This window comes from Dermochelys coriacea, chromosome 7, assembly GCF_009764565.3.
Source record: "Dermochelys coriacea isolate rDerCor1 chromosome 7, rDerCor1.pri.v4, whole genome shotgun sequence".
Lineage (NCBI taxonomy): Eukaryota > Metazoa > Chordata > Testudines > Dermochelyidae > Dermochelys > Dermochelys coriacea.
The window spans coordinates 74,522,695-74,546,454 of NC_050074.1; the positions used below are offsets into that span (position 1 = coordinate 74,522,695).

At 48.0% G+C, this 23,760-nt stretch overlaps 1 protein-coding gene across 6 annotated transcripts in view; it reads left to right on the forward strand.

Annotated features, from left to right (window-relative positions):
• Positions 1-23,760, forward strand: part of GRID1 (glutamate ionotropic receptor delta type subunit 1) — an 857,119-nt gene that overhangs the window by 768,906 nt on the left and 64,453 nt on the right. For all 6 annotated transcript variants that reach the window (XM_038411443.2, XM_043519481.1, XM_043519478.1 and 3 more), the window contains 2 exons: positions 1,386-1,710; positions 3,721-3,859. In XM_038411443.2, the coding sequence (XP_038267371.1) occupies positions 1,386-1,710; positions 3,721-3,859 (464 nt within the window). The remainder of the gene's footprint in view (positions 1-1,385; positions 1,711-3,720; positions 3,860-23,760) is intronic.

Genomic DNA, 23,760 nt, shown 5'->3' on the forward strand with positions numbered 1-23,760 from the left:
CTTAGAGATGCATGTAGTACTTTATAACATGGAACAATCAACATCAATGTAGTGCAAGGACATTTAGAGGAATTAATATCCAATGGTGTTGTCCTTTGCACAGGAGGTTGCTCTGCTGCAGTATATGGGGAAAGTAAAAGGTTTACTTTAAGGGAAAGTAAAAGGTTTATCATTACTTAGTATTACTGGAAAGAGGATGTTTGAGATGAAAATTGAAACAAAACACAAGTTCGATGAAAAGATGTAATAAATACATATCAATATTCATTGCATTGTGCGTTAGGTAAACATTAGATATTTTCATATTTATTCTAAATTTATCCCAGCTTTTCTGAATTTAATTAATTTGGAAATCTGGTTAGAGGTCTCATGAAATCAGGCTTTCTCATGAGCTATTGAGTACTTATGGTATTTCTGTTACTAGTCTTTCCATTGACTTCAATAAGCTTTATATCAGCCTCTCCTCCCTGAGTTCTTTCCCAAAAGCGAAGTTAGGAAACAGAAAATATGTTTTATAAACTTTTTTTTCAAATTAACTTCAAATAAAATGTTTATCTTCCACAAAGGTTGCCAGCATGACTGTTACCATGAAATCTATTCACTTAAACAATGAGTTTAAAATAGTTTCAGGAGGTGTACTCTCCCTGTAACCTTCTTCCAATGTTTGTGGCTGTACAATCACATTGTCCTAATCCTTTTTTTTTTTTAAACCAACTGACCGAACAAAACAGTCTCCCTGGCTGTTGCATGAAAATCTTATGTGAGTATGGGAAACTGATGCACTGTACAGAGAAAACAGTGAAATCTAACTATACACAATGTACTGCCAAATACACAAAATAAACAAAGCGGGGGAAAATACAGTAGGGTTTTTTCCCATTAATATCTTTCAATTAGAGTAATTGCAGAAATTATTTGTGACAAAAGTAGATAAAAAGAAGTATTCATGCAGATGTGATTTTTATATTGATGATGACTCTTTCATTAATCTTCACAATGCCCCAGTTAGGTAAGGGCTAGGATTATTAGCCTCTGTTCTGTAGATGAGGAAAGTGAGACAGAAAGGTTAAGTAAATTCCCACCTGTAAGTCAATTAGATGCTCTTTGTTATACAGTAATTTCACAGGGTACATTTCAGTACTCCACTTTCAACTAGTACATATTTTTATTTTGTTAATTTCTCTCAATAAATTGAAATGATTCTACTTCTTTTTACGTATTGAACTAGACTTCAATTTAAAATTAGATGAGAGAAAGAAATCAACGAAATACGTAAACCATTGGCTGCTTTGGAGCTTCTCCTTTTATAGTCCAAATCTGCCGAATCTAAACAATGTGTTTGCTAGGGGCAGGAAGAAATATGACTTGTTGCATTTCTCTTGCAGAGAGCTGATATGGCAATCTCGGCTATCACTATAACACCGGAACGGGAAAGTGTTGTGGACTTCAGCAAGCGGTACATGGATTATTCAGTGGGGATTCTAATTAAGAAGCCTGAAGAGAAAATCAGCATCTTCTCTCTCTTTGCTCCCTTTGATTTTGCGGTGTGGGCCTGCATTGCAGCTGCCATCCCCGTAGTTGGTGTCTTGATATTTGTTTTAAACCGTATCCAGGCAGTCAGAGCACAGAATTCTTCACATCCCAGTCCCTCTGCTTCCTCCACGCTTCACAGTGCCATTTGGATTGTGTATGGGGCCTTTGTTCAGCAAGGTACTGTCAATATTTAATATCTTACAGTCAGTACTTTTCAATCTCAGTACGAAAGAGTAGGCCAGCACCTATGTAAGGAAGTACTTGTTCACACAATGCACAGTCAACCTATGGAAATCAGTGGATGTTGTGAAGACAAAAAGTATCACTGGGTTCCAAAACGAATTAGAGAAGTTCATGGAGAATAGGTACATCAGTGGCTATTAGCCAAGATATCCAGGGATGCACCCCATGCTCTGAGTGTCCCTGAACTTCTGACTGCCGGGAGCTGGGACTAGACTATAGGGGATGGATTATTCAATAATTGCCCTGTTCTCATTATTCCCTCTGAAGCATCTGGCACTGCTGGAAGTCAGGATGCTGTTCTAGATCAGTGGTTTTCAAACTGTAGGTCAAGATCCAGTACTGGGACTCGGAATATAAGGCACTTGGTCATGGCGGATCTTGTCAGCACATCCGACTGGGCTGTTAAAAGTTCTGTCGGTGATGCTGTCAGGTAAGGCAGCCTAGTCCCTAGCTGTGCTTACACCGCACTATGCCCTTGAAGCAGCCAGCAGCAGGTCTCCTAGGCGGGGGGACCACGGGGCTCCGCATGCTTCCCCCACCCCGGGCACCAGCTCTGCACTCCCATTGGCCGGTCCCTGTCCAATGGGAGCTGGGGGAGGGCGGTGTCAGTGGGTGAGAGCCCCACGGAGCCGCTTGTGTGCCATCACCTAGGAGCCAGATCTGCTTCTGGCAGCTTCTGGGTCACAGCATGGTCCTCGGTGCCAGGACAGCAGGAAGCCTGCCTTAGTCCCCCTGCTATGCCGCTGACCGGGAGCTGCCTGAGGTAAGCCCATGCCCCAACCCTGCATCCCAATCCCCGGTCCCAGCCCTGAGCCCCCCCAAACCCAGAGCCCCTTCCTGCACCCCAAACCCATCAACCCTAGCTCCACCCCAGAGCCTGCACCCCCAGCCCAGAGCCCTTACTCCCTCCCACACCCCAATCCCCTGCCCCAGCTCTGAGCCCCACCAAATCCAGAGCCCCCTCCTGCACCCAAAGCCTTCATCCCTGTCCCCACCCCACAGTCCTCATCCCAATTCTCTGCCCCAACCCTGAGCCCCTCCCATGTCCCAAACCCCTCATCCCCAGCTTCGTTGGGTCATGGGCATAAATAATTTTCTTCAACTGGGTTGACAGAAAAAACGTTTGAAAACCACTGGTCTAGATGGACCATTGATCTGATCCAGTGTGGCCTTTCTTACGTTTCTTAACATAAGCAGACACCAGAGGGACTAGCAAAAATCAGGTGTTTAACAAAGTTTTATCTTTAACTAAAGGTCAAGCATAATTTTGCTGGAAACGTCACAGAGAAATCCACTGTAGTGTAGCTGATGCCACAATCTCATATTATTTAATTCAGCATAAGTAGCATACAGAAGTTTGAACAGTTGTACTCAGTTCAAAAGTTATATTACCCCCTCACAGACAATATAAGTCTACTCTGATATACTCTGAATATTTAACCTATGTTTAGATAGTGATATTGCATTATTATTATTATTATTTATTAATTTGCCTGTATTTATGGAAGTCATTCTGTGGATTAGATCCTGACAATTCTGGGTAAGTCCCTTTGTGGATTTTCTTGACAGCATTATTCTATGACTATGTGAGAGGCAAGTGGGATCAGAGGGTTGATGTAGAAATTTGGACAAGATTTAATTCAAACCAGTGATTTTAACACATTTTAGTATTTTTTTTTTGTTGCAGATCAACCTCACCTGTACACCAGAGTATTCTACAGCTTTCTGGATGATTTAGCAGTTAGATAGTATGTTTTTATAAAATATCAGACCTACTTAAGATAGGTCTTTGAACATATTGATGGGGTGATCTGTTAATGCAAGTTGAAAACAAGTAAAATTCATAGGTATCATTCACAGTGTCACTTTAGACATGGAACATGTACTGTAGGTGATCTTAAATGCAGGTTTCTGTGAGACCTCAATTTCTCTCCTTATTTGTAGGTGGTGACTCTGCTATCAATTCTGTGGCTATGCGCATTGTGATGGGAAGTTGGTGGCTCTTTACACTTATTGTGTGTTCATCCTACACAGCTAATTTAGCAGCATTTCTCACAGTATCAAGGATGGATAATCCTATAAGGTAAGTGCCTTTCTTTACACAGAGCTAGAAACCTCAATTTCATAGATATGCACCATCCCTTTGAATGTTCATCCTTGAGAGAAGGAGAATATTGGAGGGAATTTTCTCCTTATTTTCAGTATTTGCATTTCTCCCTTCCCTACTTTCCTCTTTTTCCTACAAATGCCAAGCAGTTTTCACATTTGTATAAGGAAGATCATGGCACTTAGACTTTAAGAGAAAACTTTTGCTGATTTGAAAGGAAAATACAAATCTCCTTAACTGAGAGAGCTCATTTTCTTATGCAGGTTTTCTTCGTCACTATTTAGGTTACCTACATTTGTGAGTCTTAATATTTCTGGTTGTAAAGGAGGAAATCTGAAAGAATGGTATAGAATTTATATCTCTAAGACATCGTGCAACATATGGCCTCTAGTTTTGCATGTGCAATTTTAATGTGCACAATCATTTGGGTGTGCAATTTTGTGTATGTTGTCATCTGTAGTTTTATATAGTACTGCATGAAAATGATTATGCACACAAAATTCCATGTACCAAATGATAGACATGCTCTTAAAATCAAAAGACCAGATTTATTATGACTATTTGAAGAGCAAGGCACTCCAAGGAAGGGAGAAAGGATGGCAGAATCAGACTCTAAGGTAGTAGATGTAGTAAGGAAGTTGATTTATTAAATATATATATATATTTCCATATATATGTTGGCGGTATCATTGTGACAAATTGCAGACCCTTGTAATAAACTGCATTTATTCTTCACATTTGTCCTCCTTACCTTGCACTCATTCACATCTGATGAGAGTATTTCCAAGCTTCTGAGCAGTTTTGGGATTTCTGGGCAGAATTTCTGCCATTCAAAAAAAAAAAAAAATCGGCTTGCCAAGGAAATGTTTCCTTCTTTCTTCTCAAATATGGACTAACTCCCTCAGTGTCCTGCACTTCATGCCAGTGTAATTTTGGGAAGTTTATCCATATTTAGGAGGAAAAAAAGGAACCATTTCCCTGGCACGTTGATTATTTTTTTAAAATGGCAGTTGTCTAAAAACTGCCCGGAGGCTTGGAAATACTCTCATCAGATGTGAATGAGTGCAAGGTAAGGAGGATAAAGGTGAAGAATAAATGCAGTTTATTAAAAGGCTCTGTAATTTATCACAATGATATTGCCAACATATATGTAGAGAAATGCACATTTAATAAAACATCCTTACTACGGCTACTACCTTATACACTTGAATGAAGTGCAAGGCAGGCAGTTTGTCATCAGTCTTTCCCCAATGACAGATTTATGGTCTGATATCCTGTGGCCCATAAGTGAAATGAGAGCTTTATTCCACTGTAAATGGAAGATTCCCAGTGTTATGAAGGGACACAGGATCTTCTTCTAACCATGGAAGATGCTGATGTAATGAATTCTTGTGCTACAAATAGACACAGTTACTATATATATCTCCCAAATATACATACGGGGGAGGTAGGACTAGAATCCTTCTCCTAACATAGAGACCTCTACTCCATAAGCTAAAGGAGAATTCCCACAACTGGTTGCAGTAATATCCCCTTTTCCCTCTCTGTAGTCCAGCAACTAAATGTCCAGTTGATTAAGTCCAGTTGACTTAATCTCTCATGAGTAATATTGGCATCCCAAACTCACGTTAATAAAACCTGTTGTGATGGGGCAAGGCCCGATGGCTATGGAAGAGTAGTCTTATTGGGATCCGGGAAGTGGGCGGGCGAAGCCCGTCCACTGCTAAAGGGTCCCCCCCAGCCTAAAAGGGGGATCCACAGGACCTAGATACCCAAAAAATTCCGGGGGACAACTAATAAAATAACAGGGACAGGAGTGCGGTCAAAGGGTCAAAAGAAGGGAACCGGACGGGGACACCGAGCAGAGAACCCCGGACAGAGCCCACTGCTCCTCAAAGGCGTCAAGGGAGTCAGAGGACGCCGCCCAGAGGAACTCTGCCCGGATACGTGAACGGACCGAGGATCGGAAATAGGCCCCACAGTCACAGGAGACTCCATCGGCCAACCTCCTCACTCTGGTTTTGTAGATGGCCATTTTAGCTAGGGCCAGGAGGAGGTTGACCAGGAGATCCCGGGACTTTGTGGGGCCACGGATAGGGAGTGCATAAATGAGAAGGTGAGGGGAGAAGTGCAACCAGAAACGTAATAAGATATTGGTGAGGAGCCGGAATAGGGGCTGCAGCCTGGCACACTCCAGGTAGACATGTGCCAGGGTATCCCTCACGCCGCAAAAGGGGCAGGTGTCTGGGATTGTGGTGAACCGCGCCAAGTACACGCCCGTGCTCACGGCTCCGTGAAGGAGCCGCCAACTGACATCCCCGGCGGGCTTTGGGACTAAGATGGAATATAGGCTGGCCCACCGGGGCTCTTCACCCTCCAAAGGTGGCAGGAGGTCCCGCCATTTTGTATCGGGGCGGGACACGAGGGTGCGGGCGTGAAGGGTGTGGAGCACGAGAGTATAGAGATGTTTTCTTGGCGCGGTTTGAAAACAGACCGGCTGCATCTCGTGCAGCCGGCTTCTAGTGAAGGGGTGAAGGGATCGGTTGGGTCCACGGGGGAGGGGTCCAATTAAAAGGTCCGGCGGGCCTGGGGTAGTGGGTGGGTGGGGCGTGCCCTCGTGCAGGACCCGGTCGAGATAAACCCGAGCAGCGGGCGGCAAAGCGGCCTTCACCTCCTGAAGTATGCATCGGGGAGTACAAGGTCTGGAAAGCCCCATGCGCTGAGCGAAGGTTAGGGGATCCAGCCAGTCTCCCCGGTCATAGTCCAGGAGGTCTCCGACTCTTGTGACCTCTGCCAGGACCAACCTCTGGCGCACCGAGCGGGACTCCGCCACCTGCAAACGGAGCTGGGGGTTGTGTAGCAGGGGCTCCGCGAGGAGATCTGCCCCCTCGGTGGCCGCCACGGACCTGCTCGTTGTAAAGAGTTTCCAGGTCCGGAGGAGGTCCTGGTAGAAGACCGGCAGCCCGGAGAGGTCTCGCGGAAGACCTCTCGGATGGAGATAAAGGAGCTGCCGGTCGTATCGGAGCCCTCGGAAGCGGCGCAGGAAGGCGTACGCCAGTATGCTCCACGCCGGACTACCTGCACCATAAAGGAGCCTCTGCAGGGTCTGGAGGCGGAAGACATGGACCTGAGTAAGCAGACATTTGAGGCCCTGCCCTCCCTCCTCCACAGGTAGATGGAGAACCCCTGCAGGGACCCAGTGCAGTCCTGACCAAAAGAACTCCAGAATCGATGTCCGCAGGTTGGTCAGGAAAGCCGGGGCTGGGACCAGGGTGTTGAGCCGGTACCAAAGCATGGACAGGACTAATTGATTAAGCACTAACGCTCTCCCTCGAAGGGAGAGGCACCGGAGCAGTCCTGTCCATTTCCAGAGCCGCTCTATCACCCCGCCCTCTAAATTCTGCCAGTTCTCCGGCGGAGAGGGATGCGTGGCAGAAAGGTAAACGCCCAGATAGAGCAGCGGACCCGTGCTCCACCGGATGGCTTGAAGCGCGGGTGGGCGGGGGCTCGCCTGCCGCCAGTCCCCTACCACCAAGCCAGAGCTCTTGACCCAGTTGACCCGCGCAGAGGAGGCTGCTGAATAGATGGCCTGGCAAGCCTCCACTCGCACCAAGTCGCCCGGGTCCTGGACCATGAGGAGCACGTCATCAGCGTACGCCGACAGGACCAGCCGCAGCTCCGGCTCCCTCAGCACCAACCCTGTCAACCTCCTTCGGAGGAGACAGAGGAAGGGCTCGATCGCCAGAGCGTAGAGCTGGCCTGAGAGGGGGCACCCCTGCCGTACTCCTCGCCCGAAGTTGACCGGTTCGGTCAGGGTCCAGTTGAGTCTTACCAGACACTCTGCGGAAGCGTACAGCACCCGGAGAAAGTTCACAAATCTGGGTCCGAAGCCAAATGCCTGCAGAGTGTTCAGGAGATACCCGTGATCCATCCTGTCGAACGCCTTCTCTTGATCTAAGGACAGGAGGGCGAACGACAGACCATCCCTACACCCAAGTTCCAATAGGTCCCGGACCAGATAGAGGTTGTCGAAGATACTGCGGCCCGGGACGGTGTAGGTCTGGTCTGGGTGGACCACGTCCGCCAGCACGGACCCTAGCCTCAGGGAGATGGCTTTTGCCACGATTTTGTAGTCCGTGCTGAGGAGCGAGACGGGACGCCAATTTCGTAAATCGCGGAGGTCCCCCTTCTTCGGCAATAAGGCCAGCACGGCTCGCCTGCACGAAAGAGGGAGGACCCCGCTCTGCAAAGACTCGGCCCAGACGGTGACTAGGTCTGGGCCCAGGACGTCCCAGAACACGCGGTAGAACTCCACTGTCAGCCCGTTCATGCCCGGAGATTTATTGGTGGGCATGCGACGGAGGGCTTCCGAGAACTCGGCCAGAGTGAGAGGCAGCTCTAGCCGGTCTCGGTCGCCCACGCTGACCGTCGGGAGCTCCTCCCACAGCACTCTGCAAGCGTTAGGATCGGTCGGCTCCGGGGAGAAAAGGCTTGCGTAGAAGGCTCTCGCCCTCTCGCACATCTCCACCGGATCCGTGAGGGGGGTGCCATCCTCAGTCAGTAGGCAGATGATATGTTTCTTAGCCCCCCTCTTTTTTTCCAGGGCATAGAAGAAGCGGGAGCCGCAATCCATCTCCCGAAGGAGACGGATGCGGGATCGAACAAAGGCACCCCGGGCCCGATGGTCCTCGAGGCTCCGGAGCTCCTCCCGCTTCTCCCGGCACGCTCCGCAGAGGGGTGGATCCTCGGGGCTGGCAGCCAGACGCCTCTCCAGCTCTAAGACCTCCCGTTCCAACTGCTCTATCGCTGCATCCCTCCGTCGGCTGGTGCCCCGGGTGTAGTCACGGCAGAAGAGCCGGGCGCGCACCTTCCCTACGTCCCACCACCGCCGTGCCGAGGGAAAGGCACGCCGCAACCCTCGCCAGGCCAGCCAGAACTCCCGGAAGGACGCCACGAAGCCCGCATCCTCCAGCAAGCTGTTGTTAAAATGCCAATAGGCCGGCCCCGGCCTCTCCGCGCAGAGGGAGGCTGTCACGGTGGCTATGTGATGGTCAGAAAATGGGGCCGGCCGGATGCTGGAGGAGTGGGCTCGTGTAAGATGAAAGCGTGATAAATAAATGCGGTCCAACCGGGAGTGGCGCGACCGATGGGCCTCCACCCGGACAAAGGTGAACGTGGAAGCGTCATCCGGGTGGTGGTCGCGCCAGACGTCCACCAGGGAGTGGTGTTCGACTATCTCCTGGAGGACGGCCACGGCGGCCTGGCTCTTCTCGGTTCCCGAGCGGTCCCGTTCCTCAAGGGTGATGTTAAAGTCCCCTCCCAGGACCAGGCACTCCTGAGGATCCAAGGTGCCGAGGAAGGCGGATGCCTGCTGATAGAATTGCAGCCGCTCCGGGCTCGCTGCTGGGGCATAGATGTTGACGAGGTTGACTACGAGCCCCTCCATTTGGACCCGGAGGTGCAGCAGGCGACCCGGCACAGCCTCGGCGACCCCCAGCACCTCGGGCCGTAGGTCGGGGGAGAACAGGGTCGCCACTCCACCCGTATGAACTGTGAGGTGGCTAAAGTAGACCCTGTCCCCCCAATCCAGCCGCCAGCTGTCTTCTGCGGTCGGATCCGTATGGGTCTCCTGCAGGAAAACCACAGAGTATCTCCCCTCTCGAAGGAAGGAGAGCACCTGGGACCTGCGGAGACCCATCTTACAGCCACGGGTGTTCAATGTTGCGATGGTAAAGGGTGCCATGAGGAGGGCTGGGGGGGATCCTCGCCGGCAGGGATGCTCGTGGCTCCCGGCGGGCCGCGTAGCAGTCCGTGACCCACCCCGTAGGTGAGTAAGGAGTCACGGAAGTGGCGGACCCGCTGGTAGGCCGCGGCGCCCTGTCTCCCGGTCCTTTTCCCCTCCCCCATGAGGGCCCTTGCGGCCCGGAGGATTTGATTAAAGTCCCCCCATCGCTGGAGGGCAAGCTGGACTTTGTTGCGGGAGCCACGGACGTCTTCTAGGAACTCCCGCAACTCCTCTCGCAGCGCATGGGGGGCTGGGGTTATGGTCTGGTTGCTTCCCGATGGGGCCCTTGGTACAGCCCCCTGGCCCAGCGGGACGGGCAGACAGGGTGCGGACCCCCGACGGGGCTCTTGATGGGTTGACCTGAATGCTGGGGCGATAGGGGGCGGCGGAGGGAGGATAGCAGCCCCTGGTGGGTCGGGACGGGCAAACACAAAGGCCATTCCCTGGGAGTCATCTGTTGGAAAGGGGAAGGAGACTGTCCCAGGGGTGGCAATAATATCTCGGGAGGTGGGCGGGAGAAGGGCAGGGGCAGGGGTAGAGGTGAGAGTCTGGGTCGAGAGAGGGCTCTCACCGATGCCGGGCGCAAGCTGTCTGGTGGATTTGGCAGCCACGGCATCAGGAGGTGGACTTTCTTCTGTAGGGTCCTCTCCCAGAAAGGAGGTCGAATGTTCCTCACCAGCGAGGGATGCCCTTGGTGACTCAGGTTCCAGCCGCGTGGCACTGGCCGTCGCCTCAACTGGCTCGGTGGCTCTCAGCAGGGTGCCTTCTGCAGCCGGGTTGATGGAGGAGTCCAGGGGCTCCTCGGAGGTGGGAGCAGAAGCGACGGTTAGGGGGAGGGAGTATGGGGAAAGAGGGGCTGGAAAGAAGTCGCCCAGATCGAGGCCCGCTGGCATAGGATCGTCCTCCCCCTGGGTGACCGGGGTCAGACCCAGGGCCTCGATCTCCTCATATATAGAGGGGAAATTATTTTCCGCTACCCCAGGATTCTCCCCGCCGGCACCTGACGCGATGGTTACTTTGGGGCACACTGGGGTTTCAGATGGTGCCTCGGGGGTCTTGGAGGGGAGGGACTCCCGTGGAGGGGAGATACCGCCTTCCAGTGCTGCCACGTCTTCCCCAGCCAGCTCTGGTGGGTGGAACACACCCGTGGGTAGAGCGGAAGGCTCGGCATCGGTGCCCCCCTTCCTGGTCTTCCGGGGGGCCTCCACGTCAGATGAGAGGAGCGGAGCTCGAGCCTTCCGCTTGCCCCGCTTCCCCTGGACTAGGGCCCAGCCCTCCATGGCATCATCCGGGAGCTGGCTAGCAGGGGTTGTGTCAGGGGGCAGAGGCGATGGCTCAGGGACTCGAGGGGGTAATGGTGGGGCAGCACAAGGGAGGGAAGATTCCCCTTGGGGCGGGCCCTCTCCCATACTTGGCCGTGTCCCTGCCGCACCCTCCTCCACAGGCCTCGCCAGATTGCAAACAGCGGGGGCAGGGTTCTCCCGCTTGTTTGGGCATAGTGGGGAAGGTACCCCTTGGGCCCGAGCGGGAGCAATGGTGGACTGGGAAGGAGGAGGGGAGGTTTCGGGTGTCGGGCAGCCAGGGGCGTCGGAGATGACGGGGCCGGTGTCCTGCCGGGGCTCGGGTGTCCTGGATGCCCCTTCTTCCCGGGCCAGGGGGCAGTCCCTCCGGACGTGCCCCATCGCCCGGCAGAGGTAGCACCGGGCCTCCCCCGTGGAATAATGCACCCTGTAAGGGGTCCCCTGGTAGGGGACTAGGAAGGACCCCTCCAGTGCCTCTCCGTCGCGTGCCGCCGGCGGCAGTTGAAGCTGCACTTGCCGGCGGAAGGAGAGGACGTGACGGAGGGCGGGGTCTTTGCAGCCCAACGGGAGAGGGCTGATGACAGAGATGGGCTTCCCCAAGGTAGAAAGGGCGGGTAACAGGGCGGCATTGGGGAGAAAGGGAGGGACGGAGGTCAGGACCAGGCGGACGCCCAGGTCCTCTAGCGGCTCTAAGGGGACGAACACGCCCCCCACCGCCAGGCCCTTCTCCACCGCCTCCTGGGCGGCGGCCTCCGATGCTAAGAAGAAGACGACCTTGCCATACATTTTGGGGGCCGCCACAATGGCCGTGGGCCCCACCACCCTCGCCAACGCCCGCACATAGGTCTCCACGTGGGGTGAGGCGGGCACCAGGAGACAACGGACGCCGTGCTTCCTGGTCATGGTGGGAAAGGGGCCCCGGCCGCTATAGATGGTAGCGGAGGCGGTGGGCTGGAGAAATGATGTAGCGGCAGGCGGGGGGGCTGCCGCCACCTGGGCGTATGCTCTAGGGGCCGGGGGAGGGACACCTGCAGAGCTGGTGGAGGGAACAGCGGGGAGGGGCGCCCCAGCTGGAGATGGGGCCGGGGCATTGGGGGCAGCCCCTGCCATGGAGGGCCTGGTCTTTTTAGCGGGGCCCTTCCCCTTCTTCTTCCCCTGGCCCTTCCCGCCGGCTGGGAGGACTCCCCCCAAATCTGAGGGGGTGATAGACGTGGCAGCAGTGGAGGTCACTCCGGTGCCCGTCGCTGCTGGTGCCCCAGCGGGGGCGATGGCAGATGGTTTGGCAGCGGACGTAGAAGCTTGGGGGGGTGACGGAGGGGTAGGCGGGGGAGGGGGAGCTCCGGCTGCTGGAGGGGTCTCACCCGTCTCATCCCCCGTCATCATGAGCAAGGAGGAAAGGGAGGACATCAAAAGGAGGAGGGGAGAGGGGAAGCAGGTCGACCACTCCTCCCCGCTAGGCTGCAGGCAGGGGAGGAGGGCGCCAAAAGGGGTGGGCTGGACGGGGGGCAATCAGGGGTTAGGGGTCAGTCACCGACACAAGGTGGAAATTCCGGCTCCTCTTGGTGCACTATGGGGGGGGATTCAACAACATTGAAGGTGCAGTGAAGAGGGTTGCAACTAAAATGGGGAGTTGCACAAGCGCATGGGAGGGGGCATGGGCACACGGAGCGAGGGGCTAAGCGGTCTGGGGGTAGAACAGGGAAACCAAGGGGCTAGCTTCAGAGGCTGGGGCGGGGCAAACAAACAAAGGCTGCAGAGGGAAATGGGCGGGGCAGGCAAACAAACTGAAGCTAGTAAGGGGGGCTGGAGCAAAAGAGGAGGCAAAGCAAGTGGCAAATGGGGCAGGTAGTAAAGGGCAAAGCTGGGGGGTAGGCAGTCCGGGGGGGGCACATGTGCCCATGTGCACTTGCACAAGTCTTTTTTAGCTTGCTGCTGCTTCTGGCCCAAAGGGTGGAAATAGGGCGTGGCAAGCCAAGCAAGCAGCTGAGTCCAGAGGCAGGGGCTGAGGCAGATGGTATACAGCCAGTGGGGGTGGTGGAGGGGGCAGCGGTGGTGGTAATAGTGGTGGGGGTTGGGGGGGACACACAGATGGATCGGGGGGCAGCTCCACACCACACCCCCCGTGTCCCTACAAACACAGTCAAAACCCCCACCACAAGAGCACAGTTTGAAAATTACTCAGTCTTAGGGCCCCCTCCACGGTGGTCTGCAAAGTCTCTAGGTGCTGCCCCACTGGCAGATGATCCTCTTTTTCTCCTCCTTGGGCTTCAGCAGCTCCAGGCAGCGGCCTCTGCAGCAGCAGCAGCTCCAGGATCTCCAGGTGGTGGTCCAGGCAGGCAGAAAGGACCCCTCTCAGGTGGTGGTGGTGGTGGTGTCCACAACAGCAGTGGCTGGGGTCCCTCACTCCTCTTCTCTGGGGAGTGGGCTAGCAGCCCCCCCCCCCCCGGGGCTGCAGTTGGAGCAGTAGCAGCACCCAAGAGTGGGGGGTCCAGCAAGCAGGTAGCAGAGAACGGGGTGGGGGTTTCTGGCCCAGCCAGGGGAGCAGCTGGAGCAGCAGGGAGAGCTTAGGGCCTAGCAGCAGCAGGAGTAGCAGCTTCCCACCTCCCTCCAAGCTAGAAGGCTATGGGAGAGCAGTGGGAGGGAGGAAGGGGGGGGGAGGGAGAGAGAGAGAGAGAGAGAGAGAGATTCGCTCTAGGCTAAACAAATCCCTGGACCAGGATAAGTGAAATGGCAGCTGCTCCAGGTCAATTAAGACACCTGGGGCCAATTAAGAACTTTCCAGAAGTCAGGGAGAACACTCGGTTGATTGGAACACCTAAAGCCAATCAGGGGCTGGCTGAAACTAGTTAAAAGCCTCCCAGCCACTCAGGTGGGTGTGCATGTCAGGAGCTGTGGGAAGAAATTGTGTGGTTGGAGAGGCTGAATAGTACACACCATATCAGGCATAAGGAAGGAGGCCCTGAGGTAAGGGTGAAGTGGAGCTTGAGGAAGTGAGGGCTGTTGTGGGGGAAGTAGCCCAGGGAATTGTATATGTTATGTTTCTAAAAAGTCAGCTACCATAGCTGATACTATTAGGGTCCCTGGGCTGGAGCCCGGAGTAGAGGGTGGGCCCGGGCTCTCCCCCCCTATGCCCCCTGTTTAATCACTGAGACTGGGAGACAACGGAGACTGTGCAAGGAAGGATAACTTCTCCTCATCTCCCTCGCTGGCTTATGATGAAAATGGCTCAGTAGACTGTGACCCTTGTCTCTAGAGAAAGAAGGGTTACATCGAGGGTGACAGTGAGCCTCTGAGGCTAGCAAAATCTGCCAGAGAAGTGGGACCTATGGAGGCAAGGACAGAGCTTTGTCACACTGTATACCATAACTTGTCATTTTATATATACATCCTATAATAGTGTGTCTGGGTGTGATGTTGCAAACAGAGACTGCTCCCTTAGGAAATGCTTCATGGGCACAACAGGTATAAGAAGATTTTGTCCATGGTAGACAACGAGTGCTGCAAATTGCCACAATGCTCAGTCCTGACTTCGGTAACAAATTGTAATATGGGTTTGAGGTGAAAGCAGAATGTGCAAATCAGTGTTACAACTCAAGTCAGGAACAATGAGCTGTAGAGCTTGAAAAATGACCTACTCAACTACTTCTGAATGTTACAGTTTCTTGTAGTAGAAGGAGTTCGTTGTGCAATCTGTCAGGTGCTTACTAAAACTCCTCTGATTTCAGTGGAAGACAAGAGCACAATAGGTGCAGTAAAAAAAACTTCAGTGGAGAGGTAAAATCCACAGCAGTTTTTCTGTGTTGTCAGTAGGTCACTAAGGCTGAAGTATTCAAAACCTCTCATGGGATTTGGACACCTAATTCCTATTGAAATAATCAGAATTGGGCATCCAAATCCACTAATTGTCTTGGAAAATCTCTACCTAAATCTCTAAAATGTTCAGTTACAGGACTCATTTGACTTTGTCTTGTGACCTCAGAAAGCAATCAGCCTTTTACCTTTAGTTATGACACAGAGTGCATTTCCAGCAATGGCCCGTGAAATGTAATTATGGCCAACTGTCAATGAAATGGCAACTGCCAGTTCCTAATAACAGATTCCTTATGGTCAGTGATGATATACAAGGCAGAAATCAACCTGGTATCTGATAACAAAGCTGTGTTGAACTTGCAGTGCTAACTGCTAAAAAAAACCTTGTTTTGACTGTTGCTACAAATATGTTTCAGACCTTAACTCCTTCATCTAAAAAGGAGCATCTCAAAATGGCCAGTTCCTTCCATCTGGCCTGAATAGTGAGGCTAAGATGAGGGAACAATAACAATTGGTTTCCCTCATGCAGTGCATCTCTAATAGAGCAGGTCACTCTCAGAACTCTGTGGTATGCCCTAATGCTGGCAAGAGTAATTAATGTTGGGCCTTCAACTTGTTGTTTGGAGTTTTTCCTTGTCTGATTGTCCATAGACTTATTTCACAGACATTGGTCAATTGAGTCTTCCCTCCCATTTTACTCCAAAACTGAATGAAGGATAACAGACAATGGAAGCTTCTAACTCTTGGGACAGGGAATGGTGTGTCAAAATATCCTATTAAAAAAAGCAGATATGACCTTGGGAATTCAACGCTGGTATGCCATTAAGGCGACACACACAGAGTCCTAAATTCATGCCTTGACAAGAAAAAATCCCTACCTATTAAAATATTATGTTAAATTGGAAAAATAGTATTTGTGAGGTTGAATTTACATATCTCTTCAGAGTAGCAGCCGTGTTAGTCTGTATTCACAAAAAGAAAAGGAGTACTTGTGGCACCTTAGAGACTAACAAATTTATTTGAGCATAAGCTTTCGTGACCTACAGCTCACTTCATCGGACGCATTCGGTGGAAAATACAGTGAGGAGATTTATATACACACACAGAGAACATGAAACAATGGGTGTTACCTTACAAACTGTAAGGAGATTGATCACTTAAGATGAGCTATTACCAGCAGGAGAGCGGGAGCGAGGAGGGGGGAAGACTATCACTTGACTAGTGATAGTCAAGGTGGGTGATAACACCCATTGTTTCATGTTCTCTGTGTATATAAATCTCCCCACTGCATTTTCCATTGAATGCATCCGATGAAGTGAGCTGTAGCTCACGAAAGCTTATGCTCAAATAAATTTGTTAGTCTCTAAGGTGCCACAAGTCTTCCTTTTCATATCTCTTCAGTAACTAATAAAAAGATGTTGGCCCAAATTTGTTGACAATTTTCCCACCAACTGCAGCGATCAAATCCTCCTGCATTTACTTTCCGTGTTAGGAAACTGAACCCCACACTCTGGATAAATATATGCTGTTATTGCTCTCTCTCCATAGAAGAGTCTTCTGGTGTGCAGTATGGCTGCTGTTAAATTGCCAGCAGGGGAGAAACTAGTATTGTGGTGCAGCAGTAGCTGCGACATAGTTAAGGTCATTACAAGCCTGATTTTGCTCCCAAACTCCCTCTAGAATTTAAATTTGCCACATGTTATCTGTGACTAGCAGAGAGCTGAAATATGGAAGAAAATAAGTAGATGTCAATCATTCAACTAATACTCATTGTTCTCCACATGCCAGCTACAAAACGGCTTTTCAGAGAAACCACAAATGGTGTGTGTTAGCAAGATCTTCAAGAGATGTGCACCAGAGCAAAGTCGAGCTGTTGGAAAGCAAATTTATTAAATTAAAATGTCAGATTAGAAACTGCAGAATGGCAGTAGGCCATTTAAAAACCATGGCACTGATGAACTTTACAAGATTTGCCAGACCCTTGTTTGAGCTCCAATGCCCCTCCCAAAGTCCACAAAAAGAGAAATTAGCCAGATTAGGAGCATCAGTACAGAGGGAAGAAAGCAGTCCCAACACACCAGATAGTGCAGTATCAAAGAGGAGGCTCGAGAAGGTGGCTCAAAGACTTTGTTAGCCCCAGAAGAAAAGGGGCTGTGCCTTGACCAAATCTATGAATCCTCTAGGAGAGGCATCTTCTCCGAAAGCACATGACTCCCCTCCTGTGGACTTCCTAAGGTTCTCAGGAGTTCCCACACATTGCAGGAGTTTTCCAGCATTCTGGATGTTGGAGCACCAGAACTGCACTGACGGTTGGCTATGTTTTAGGAGCTCAAACATAGTGTAGATAGCATGGAGAAGGTCTGAGCCCATCCTGTCCATCCTCCAGTTCCTGGTGAACTACACTTTATGCTTCTGTAACCATCTGTAGCCCCACTTTTTAAAGGCCCTCGCCACATCCCCTTTTCCTGTCTTGGCTTCACACTTTTCAACTTCCTCCTAACTCTGATACCCTGCTGTCCATTTTCTAGGTCTGTTCCCAGATCTACAACACTAAGCAAGGTGGATGTCTTGAGGAGCACTGATGATTGTGTACACTTAAGATCTCAGTGATGATGGGAATGCTGCAGAAAACAACAAGAAAATGAGGTCCTCGAGTCTGATTTTGGGAAGTGCTGAGCACTCACATCTCCAGTTGAGATAATTGGGAGTAGTGAGTGCTTGGGGCCTCTGAAAATAAGGCCCTCAAGGTCCAGACATTACCCAGGTTGGGACAGAGGAGCAGATGAATATAGTATCCCCAAGGGACCAGATTTGTGGCACTTGGTGAGGAGGTGCTGCTGGGGTTGAGAAGGCAATGATCCAAGTTCTACCAGGACTGATTGAGTAATTTTTAAACATTTTTGAAAATCTAGAGAAATTCTCAGACAAACACCTTAAGGAAGGCTGAGGGGCTATATCAGTTCCATAAGAGCAAAGATCTTATAGGAACCTAGCAATTAAAATCAAATGATAACTAGACCATCCCAGGTAAATCCCAAGTGTTCTCTCTTGCTAGGCCCTAGCAATTCTACTTTGCTTTTCCAATTGCCAACTTCAGAACTGTGTGTAAAGTATGGAGCCCTCCAACGAGACAATCCACAAAAAATGGTCTAAACTTTTATGTGATAGATTGTGCTTTGATTTGTTTGTTTTCTGACTGCCATGGGCTCTGCTGTCTGACTAAGCCAGCCATATGTAATTATGAGTTTAATTAGCAGTGATGTAACTTCCATCTTTGCTCCTCGTTAGCAAGCAAAATACAAGCAATTCAATATATATGTATCTATATCTATATATATATATATTCCAAAACTCAGGTTTAGGAGAGCTCTCCTGATGGTAATTAAGTACCGCATTGTAAAAAACTAGGGCATAAAGTAAGCTGTCTGCAAATTTGAAAGAGTTTAAATTAGAGCTTTTGTCAAATAGGTCCTTGCATTAGACATTATGAATATTTTAAATGCATCTGTACATATTCATTTGCTGATTGCACATGAAGAGTATATTATGTCTGCTGTTATAATTGCTTCTAGTGTCATCTCATGATTTGAGGTTTCTTTATTTTTGCTCTAATTCCTAAGTTTGCCTGTTTTTGGTGTGGGTTTCTGTTTTGTTTTTGAGAGCTGAAATTTTACAGTAGGTTGCCTGCTTTTCCAGGATGCGAGTAGGAAGGATGGGCCAGTGTTTAGGGAGAAGTTCCTCCTCTGCCACAGATTTCTCATGTGACCTTGGACAAAACACTTTGCCTCTTTATGCACTCTATCTGTGCAAGGGGTCTAACAGTATTTCCGTAGTGCACAGGGGTGTTGTGAAGATAAATGCTTTAAAGATTGTGAGATACTCAGATACTACAGTAATGGGGGCCATATAAGTACCTAAGATAGACTTCTAAGTTCCATTGAAAAGAAAATATATATATTAAAGGAAAACTTCCTCTAAATCCCAGATAGTGGAAAAAGTAGTAGAAGACTTACTACTTAAGGTTGGTCTACACTTAAAATTTAGGTCAAAATAGCTACATTTGTCAGGCGTGTGAAAAATCCACATCCCTAAGTGCCATAGATATGCCTGCTGAACTCTCAGCATTGATACAGCTAAGTTAATGGAAGAATGCTTCTGTCGATCTAGCTACCATCTCCCAAGGAGGTGTTATTCCTGCAGAAATAGAGAAACCCCTTATACCACTGTAGTCTGCATCTACGCTATGGGACTAGCCCTGTAGTGTAGACATGGCCTTAGAGAAAAAGCTGGTTTTGGGGAAAAAAGAGAGGCTTCCTCTGAAACTGTGAAACTGGTATCATGGGGGTTTTTTTGGTAGCAAGAAAACTCGTAGGTATCTGCACTTGCTGGGACCTTGAATTGGAATTGCTTGAGCTTGAAAGTAGCCCTTTTCTTACTGATGCAACAGGATTTGATTTTCAATATGTCATTTGGTTTTCTTATATAATTTTGTTTATTTTTACAGTATTTTAACATGTCTTTGCAGCACCTCAGGCACCTAGACAGGAAGGGTTTGTGGGGGGGGTAGGAGAGGGAGCGGGGGCATTATTAAAAAAACCCATCATCATCATGATTAAGGATCTCATAAAAAAGAGATGGCTAAAAAGAGTACAGGACTCAAGCGAGTTAATTAGGAGAGGAGAAAAACACCTGTATTGTAATAGTTGCCTTTGAGTCTTCTGTATGGCTTGCTTGTACTCCCAGTGCACGCAGAGGAGCATTTCTTTGGAAATGCTTTGCTGCTGACGCACCATGGCACAGAAATTCACGGGGAAAGACTTGGCTGTCCTCTGTGCCAGTACTGTTCCTTCCCCATCCCAGGATCAGCCCCAAGTAGAAATGTAATAAAGTGGCTGCTGCTTCACTTGAATTTCCTCAGTGTTGAAGCCAGTAGTGAAGTGCTCCTGGGAAGCCCCATACTACACAAAATTTGGAGCTTCTTAGGAGCTCTCCACACCGGTGTCTATTTCTACTAGTGAATCTTCATAGTTCAGCAGCAGATGGGATGGATACTAAACTTCCATACCAATTGGGCATGTGTCTAACTGTATAGATGCAAACACTAGCGTGAGTCATTTTTGTGGGTGCAAAATTTGGAGAGCACAACTGAAAGTTAAACATGCATTACGCATTTCCAGCTGTGATTTTTTAAAGGAAGGTTTATAGTGGAGGCTGTTGGAAGACTGAAGTACTGGTGGAATTCTATCATTTCCTGTGCTGCATTGTAATTTGTGTGTCTATTCATTCTTCCCCTTCTAGGGAAGTTCTGTAGTTGAAATGGATTGAGGAGTCAATGTTGAGATCCAGATTAAGTTTAGACAAACATTTGGATTAGAGGCCAAATAAGGACAGTGATTTGGATATGACTATGCCAAAATTCATCAGCTGAGCTCTTGATCCTTTGGCTCACAACAGTGGCTATCCTGCGAAATCTTTTGATTTTACATGTTTTTTTTTCTCAACTGGAGTGGTGGAACTCTAACAAGAACAGCAGTTCTCGTGATATTTCAGCCAATATGCAAAGGATTCATTCGAATCTTGGGATTTCAAACCTCTCACCTCTCTGTTTCTTTGAAGTTCTGCTTTTCTCTTTAATATAGCCTACTCATTTGCAATCTCAGAAGCAGAACTGCTATATGCATTTTGTATCATCTTTCATTGCTCTTCCCATTCACCTAATCATTGTTCTATTCACTGTTCTATTTATATTTGGTTTCTTTATACTGCAAGAATCATTCCACTCAGTAACCCCACTTCTATATGTTTTTTTTTTTTCCCCCGTTATACTTTTTTCTGTCTGGCTGCTACAGGAGGAGAGAATGCAGGATGCAGCAGTAGAATTTTTTCCAATACAACATTTTATTGTTCCATTGGTCTACTGTAAAGATGCTTATATAGTGCCCTGAATGAACCAATAAAAAACTGTAATAAAAAAGATTATTAAGAAAGCATAATAAAGATTACTACAACAGTTAAGACAGAACAGGTCTTAAAGTTGCAAACATTTCCTAATTGTAAAGATTACCATCCATCATTTTTAAGGACCAAGCCAAGAATAATAAGAAAAACTAACTGTGTCCTCCATTATGGAAATCTGTTCTGGCCTAGGAACAACCAAATGCAAAGCAAACTAACACCTATACTTGAATTTTTGTGTTTCACCATTGCAAGACATGGAAGACAGGGCCAATCAGAAGGGGGGCCAGGAGGGCCATTTGGCCTGAGCCTCAAATCAAAGGGGGCCTCAAATTTAGACACTGGTTAATTTTTTGGCATTTGATAAGTTTCCAAACTTGGTTTTTGGTGCCTTATTTTGTTTTCATGTGTTGTCATTTTAAATTTTTATTATGGCTAGGGGGCCTCAAAAGCTGGACGTGGCCTGGGCCTCTCTGGACCTCTGAGAGGGCCTGATGGGAGTCTGTCCCTTATCCACTATACCATATTCTAGCTAGATACTTATATGGCCCCAATCCCTGTAGTAGCTGAGTGTCTTTTCCCTATACAGTGTTTGCCTGTTGGCTGTATTTGCTCTTCTTTTGTACAGTCAAATCTTGTCTCATCCACTGGATATATCCCTTCCTTAGACAATATTAAGAATCTCAAAGTAGGATGCCAGATAGAACCTGGGACAAAGGGTAGCTATTTTCATGGAATTACCAGCAGAACTGATCCACTCAGAGACAAATATAATTAAAGTAAAATACATTTTATATTTATACCACTTCTCTGTGCTATCTACAGTTATTAGTATAAAAGAATAGCTCTTCCATGTGAAGGGTCCATATTCTCCAGTTACCCAGCTATGCAGAGCACAATCTCATAAAGGGCTCCAAAGCAGCAGGGGTACAGGATTTCACTGATGAGCACAGCAGAATTCTGAGGTGCATTTTGAAAAGTTCCTGTAATTAATCAGTATATATTTAGCTACAATGAGTTGCAACTCCACCAGCCCTCTTAAAATACTGACCTAGATCTGTAACTAGGAACTATCATTGAAAGCCTGTTAGGAAAGCAGAGTTCATCTTTCCTTCCTGGACAGCAATTTTTCATTTGCTGTCACTTCAGTTAGAAAATATCAGTATTTCTTTCATATCTGACGGCAAGAGGGACATATCCCAATTATTTTCTGATACCATGTGCTCAATGGTACCAAGATGAATATGGGAATCACAGCGTGCCATTATAGTACTATTTTGGTTTATATTTATACCAGAAAGATGCAGGAACGATCCCATAATGCAAGGGAACCCTTTCCCTGCCGTTGCTCTAAACAGTTGAAAATATAAATATCTGCTATTTTATTACTAGAACAACGCTGGCCAATACCAGAGTGGTAAACAGTGACCAACATCATACTGCTATAGGTTTGCCTCTATTTCATTTTTCAAGTTTTGAACTAAAGTTATGTAATGTAGCTAGAAGTTCAGTTCATATAACAACCCCAAAGGATGGTCTTCCAGAGCCTAAGTTTGATGTACTTCAGTGAAAAATGAGAACTCAAGGTAGTATATAACACTTTTTAGCTCACTTAAGATATGGAGCAGTATTGTGCACATATTTGAAACTTCCGAGGAATTTTTAGAATTCACTGTAAAATATTCTGTTAGTATCTGTAGTTTCTGCTGTAATAAAAACACTCTTTTTTTCTTTATTTTTTTCCCTTGTTAGTAACATCTTTGCGTTGGTGATTCTCATCACTATGAAAGAATCTTATTATTTGAAGTCACAATTTGACACTATTACAAAAAGTCTTACAAATTCTGTTTACAAATCTGTCTTACAAATTTCTGAATGTATAGGCAGTTAGATCTTGGACAAATGCTAATTATTAGCTGTGGTTTAATTTGTCTTAGTAGCTGTGTAGTTCTCTCAATGAAGGATTTCTTAGGTGCATCTGCTGTCAAAATGATATAGCCACAAAAGGAAATAAAAACATTTTGTAGTGGCAAAAATTAAGTGGAACCACTTCACTTTGTATTTTTGTGCATTAAATCTGTTAACAATTAACAAACTGTACGCCCAGAATTGTGGATCCACCCAGAAAAGGTGAAGATATGGAATACGTTACTCACCTAGAAAATGTCTTTACATAATTATCCTTTCAAATTGTAACTCCTGTAGCACTGAAATCTCTTTTATTCTTCTTTCTCAAACTAACATTTATATTGGTTTCCCTTGTGAACTCTTTTTTTCTTTTCTCTCCCTATTATCTGACATAGCCTACTAGCACCTTCAGAACCCTTACCAGGTTTCTCTCAGTATAAGAATGACTAGCTAGTTAAAGAGGAACAGGAGGTTTGGGATTGGAAGCAGGGTTTATTTGTTTTTCTCAGGCTAATCAATCGTTGTTTCCTCCATTTTCCACCAGAAGCTTTCAGTGTTCTTTTACATTTCACCATGGATCATGATTAACCTTTTACTCACTGAGGCTTTTAAAATCTTATATTCTCTTAAGTAGAGTTGGAATTATTTGTTTTACTCTGATGGATGAATCAAATTTTAAAGGATTTTTGTGAGACCGGAATTGGTGTTCTTACTTTTTGTGATATTTAACATGCTACTGAACGTGTTCATCACTTTTGGGGGGAGGGATGTTGGGTTATTTATTTATTTATTTACCGAATACTTTCCTGCACTGGCATCTTTAATGAGTTATCACTGTCATATCCCAAATAGTTTTCTAATAAGGAGAACAGCTTTCCTGGAATGATCAATCTCTTAACAATGGGAAGGTGGTATAGGTTATCATCATTTCCTGAACTCATCAGCTTTGCTTTTTTTCTCTGTGTGTGCGCCTCCTACAGCTGTTCGGTATTGGAGTGTTTCCAGTCTCATCTGTGTACAGGAGAAGAGTAGTAATGTTCTAGAGAAGCCATGTTGGTACACTTGCAAAACCTACCTTAATAATCATATGCAGTTAGCGGAATTTGCATCTCCACCCA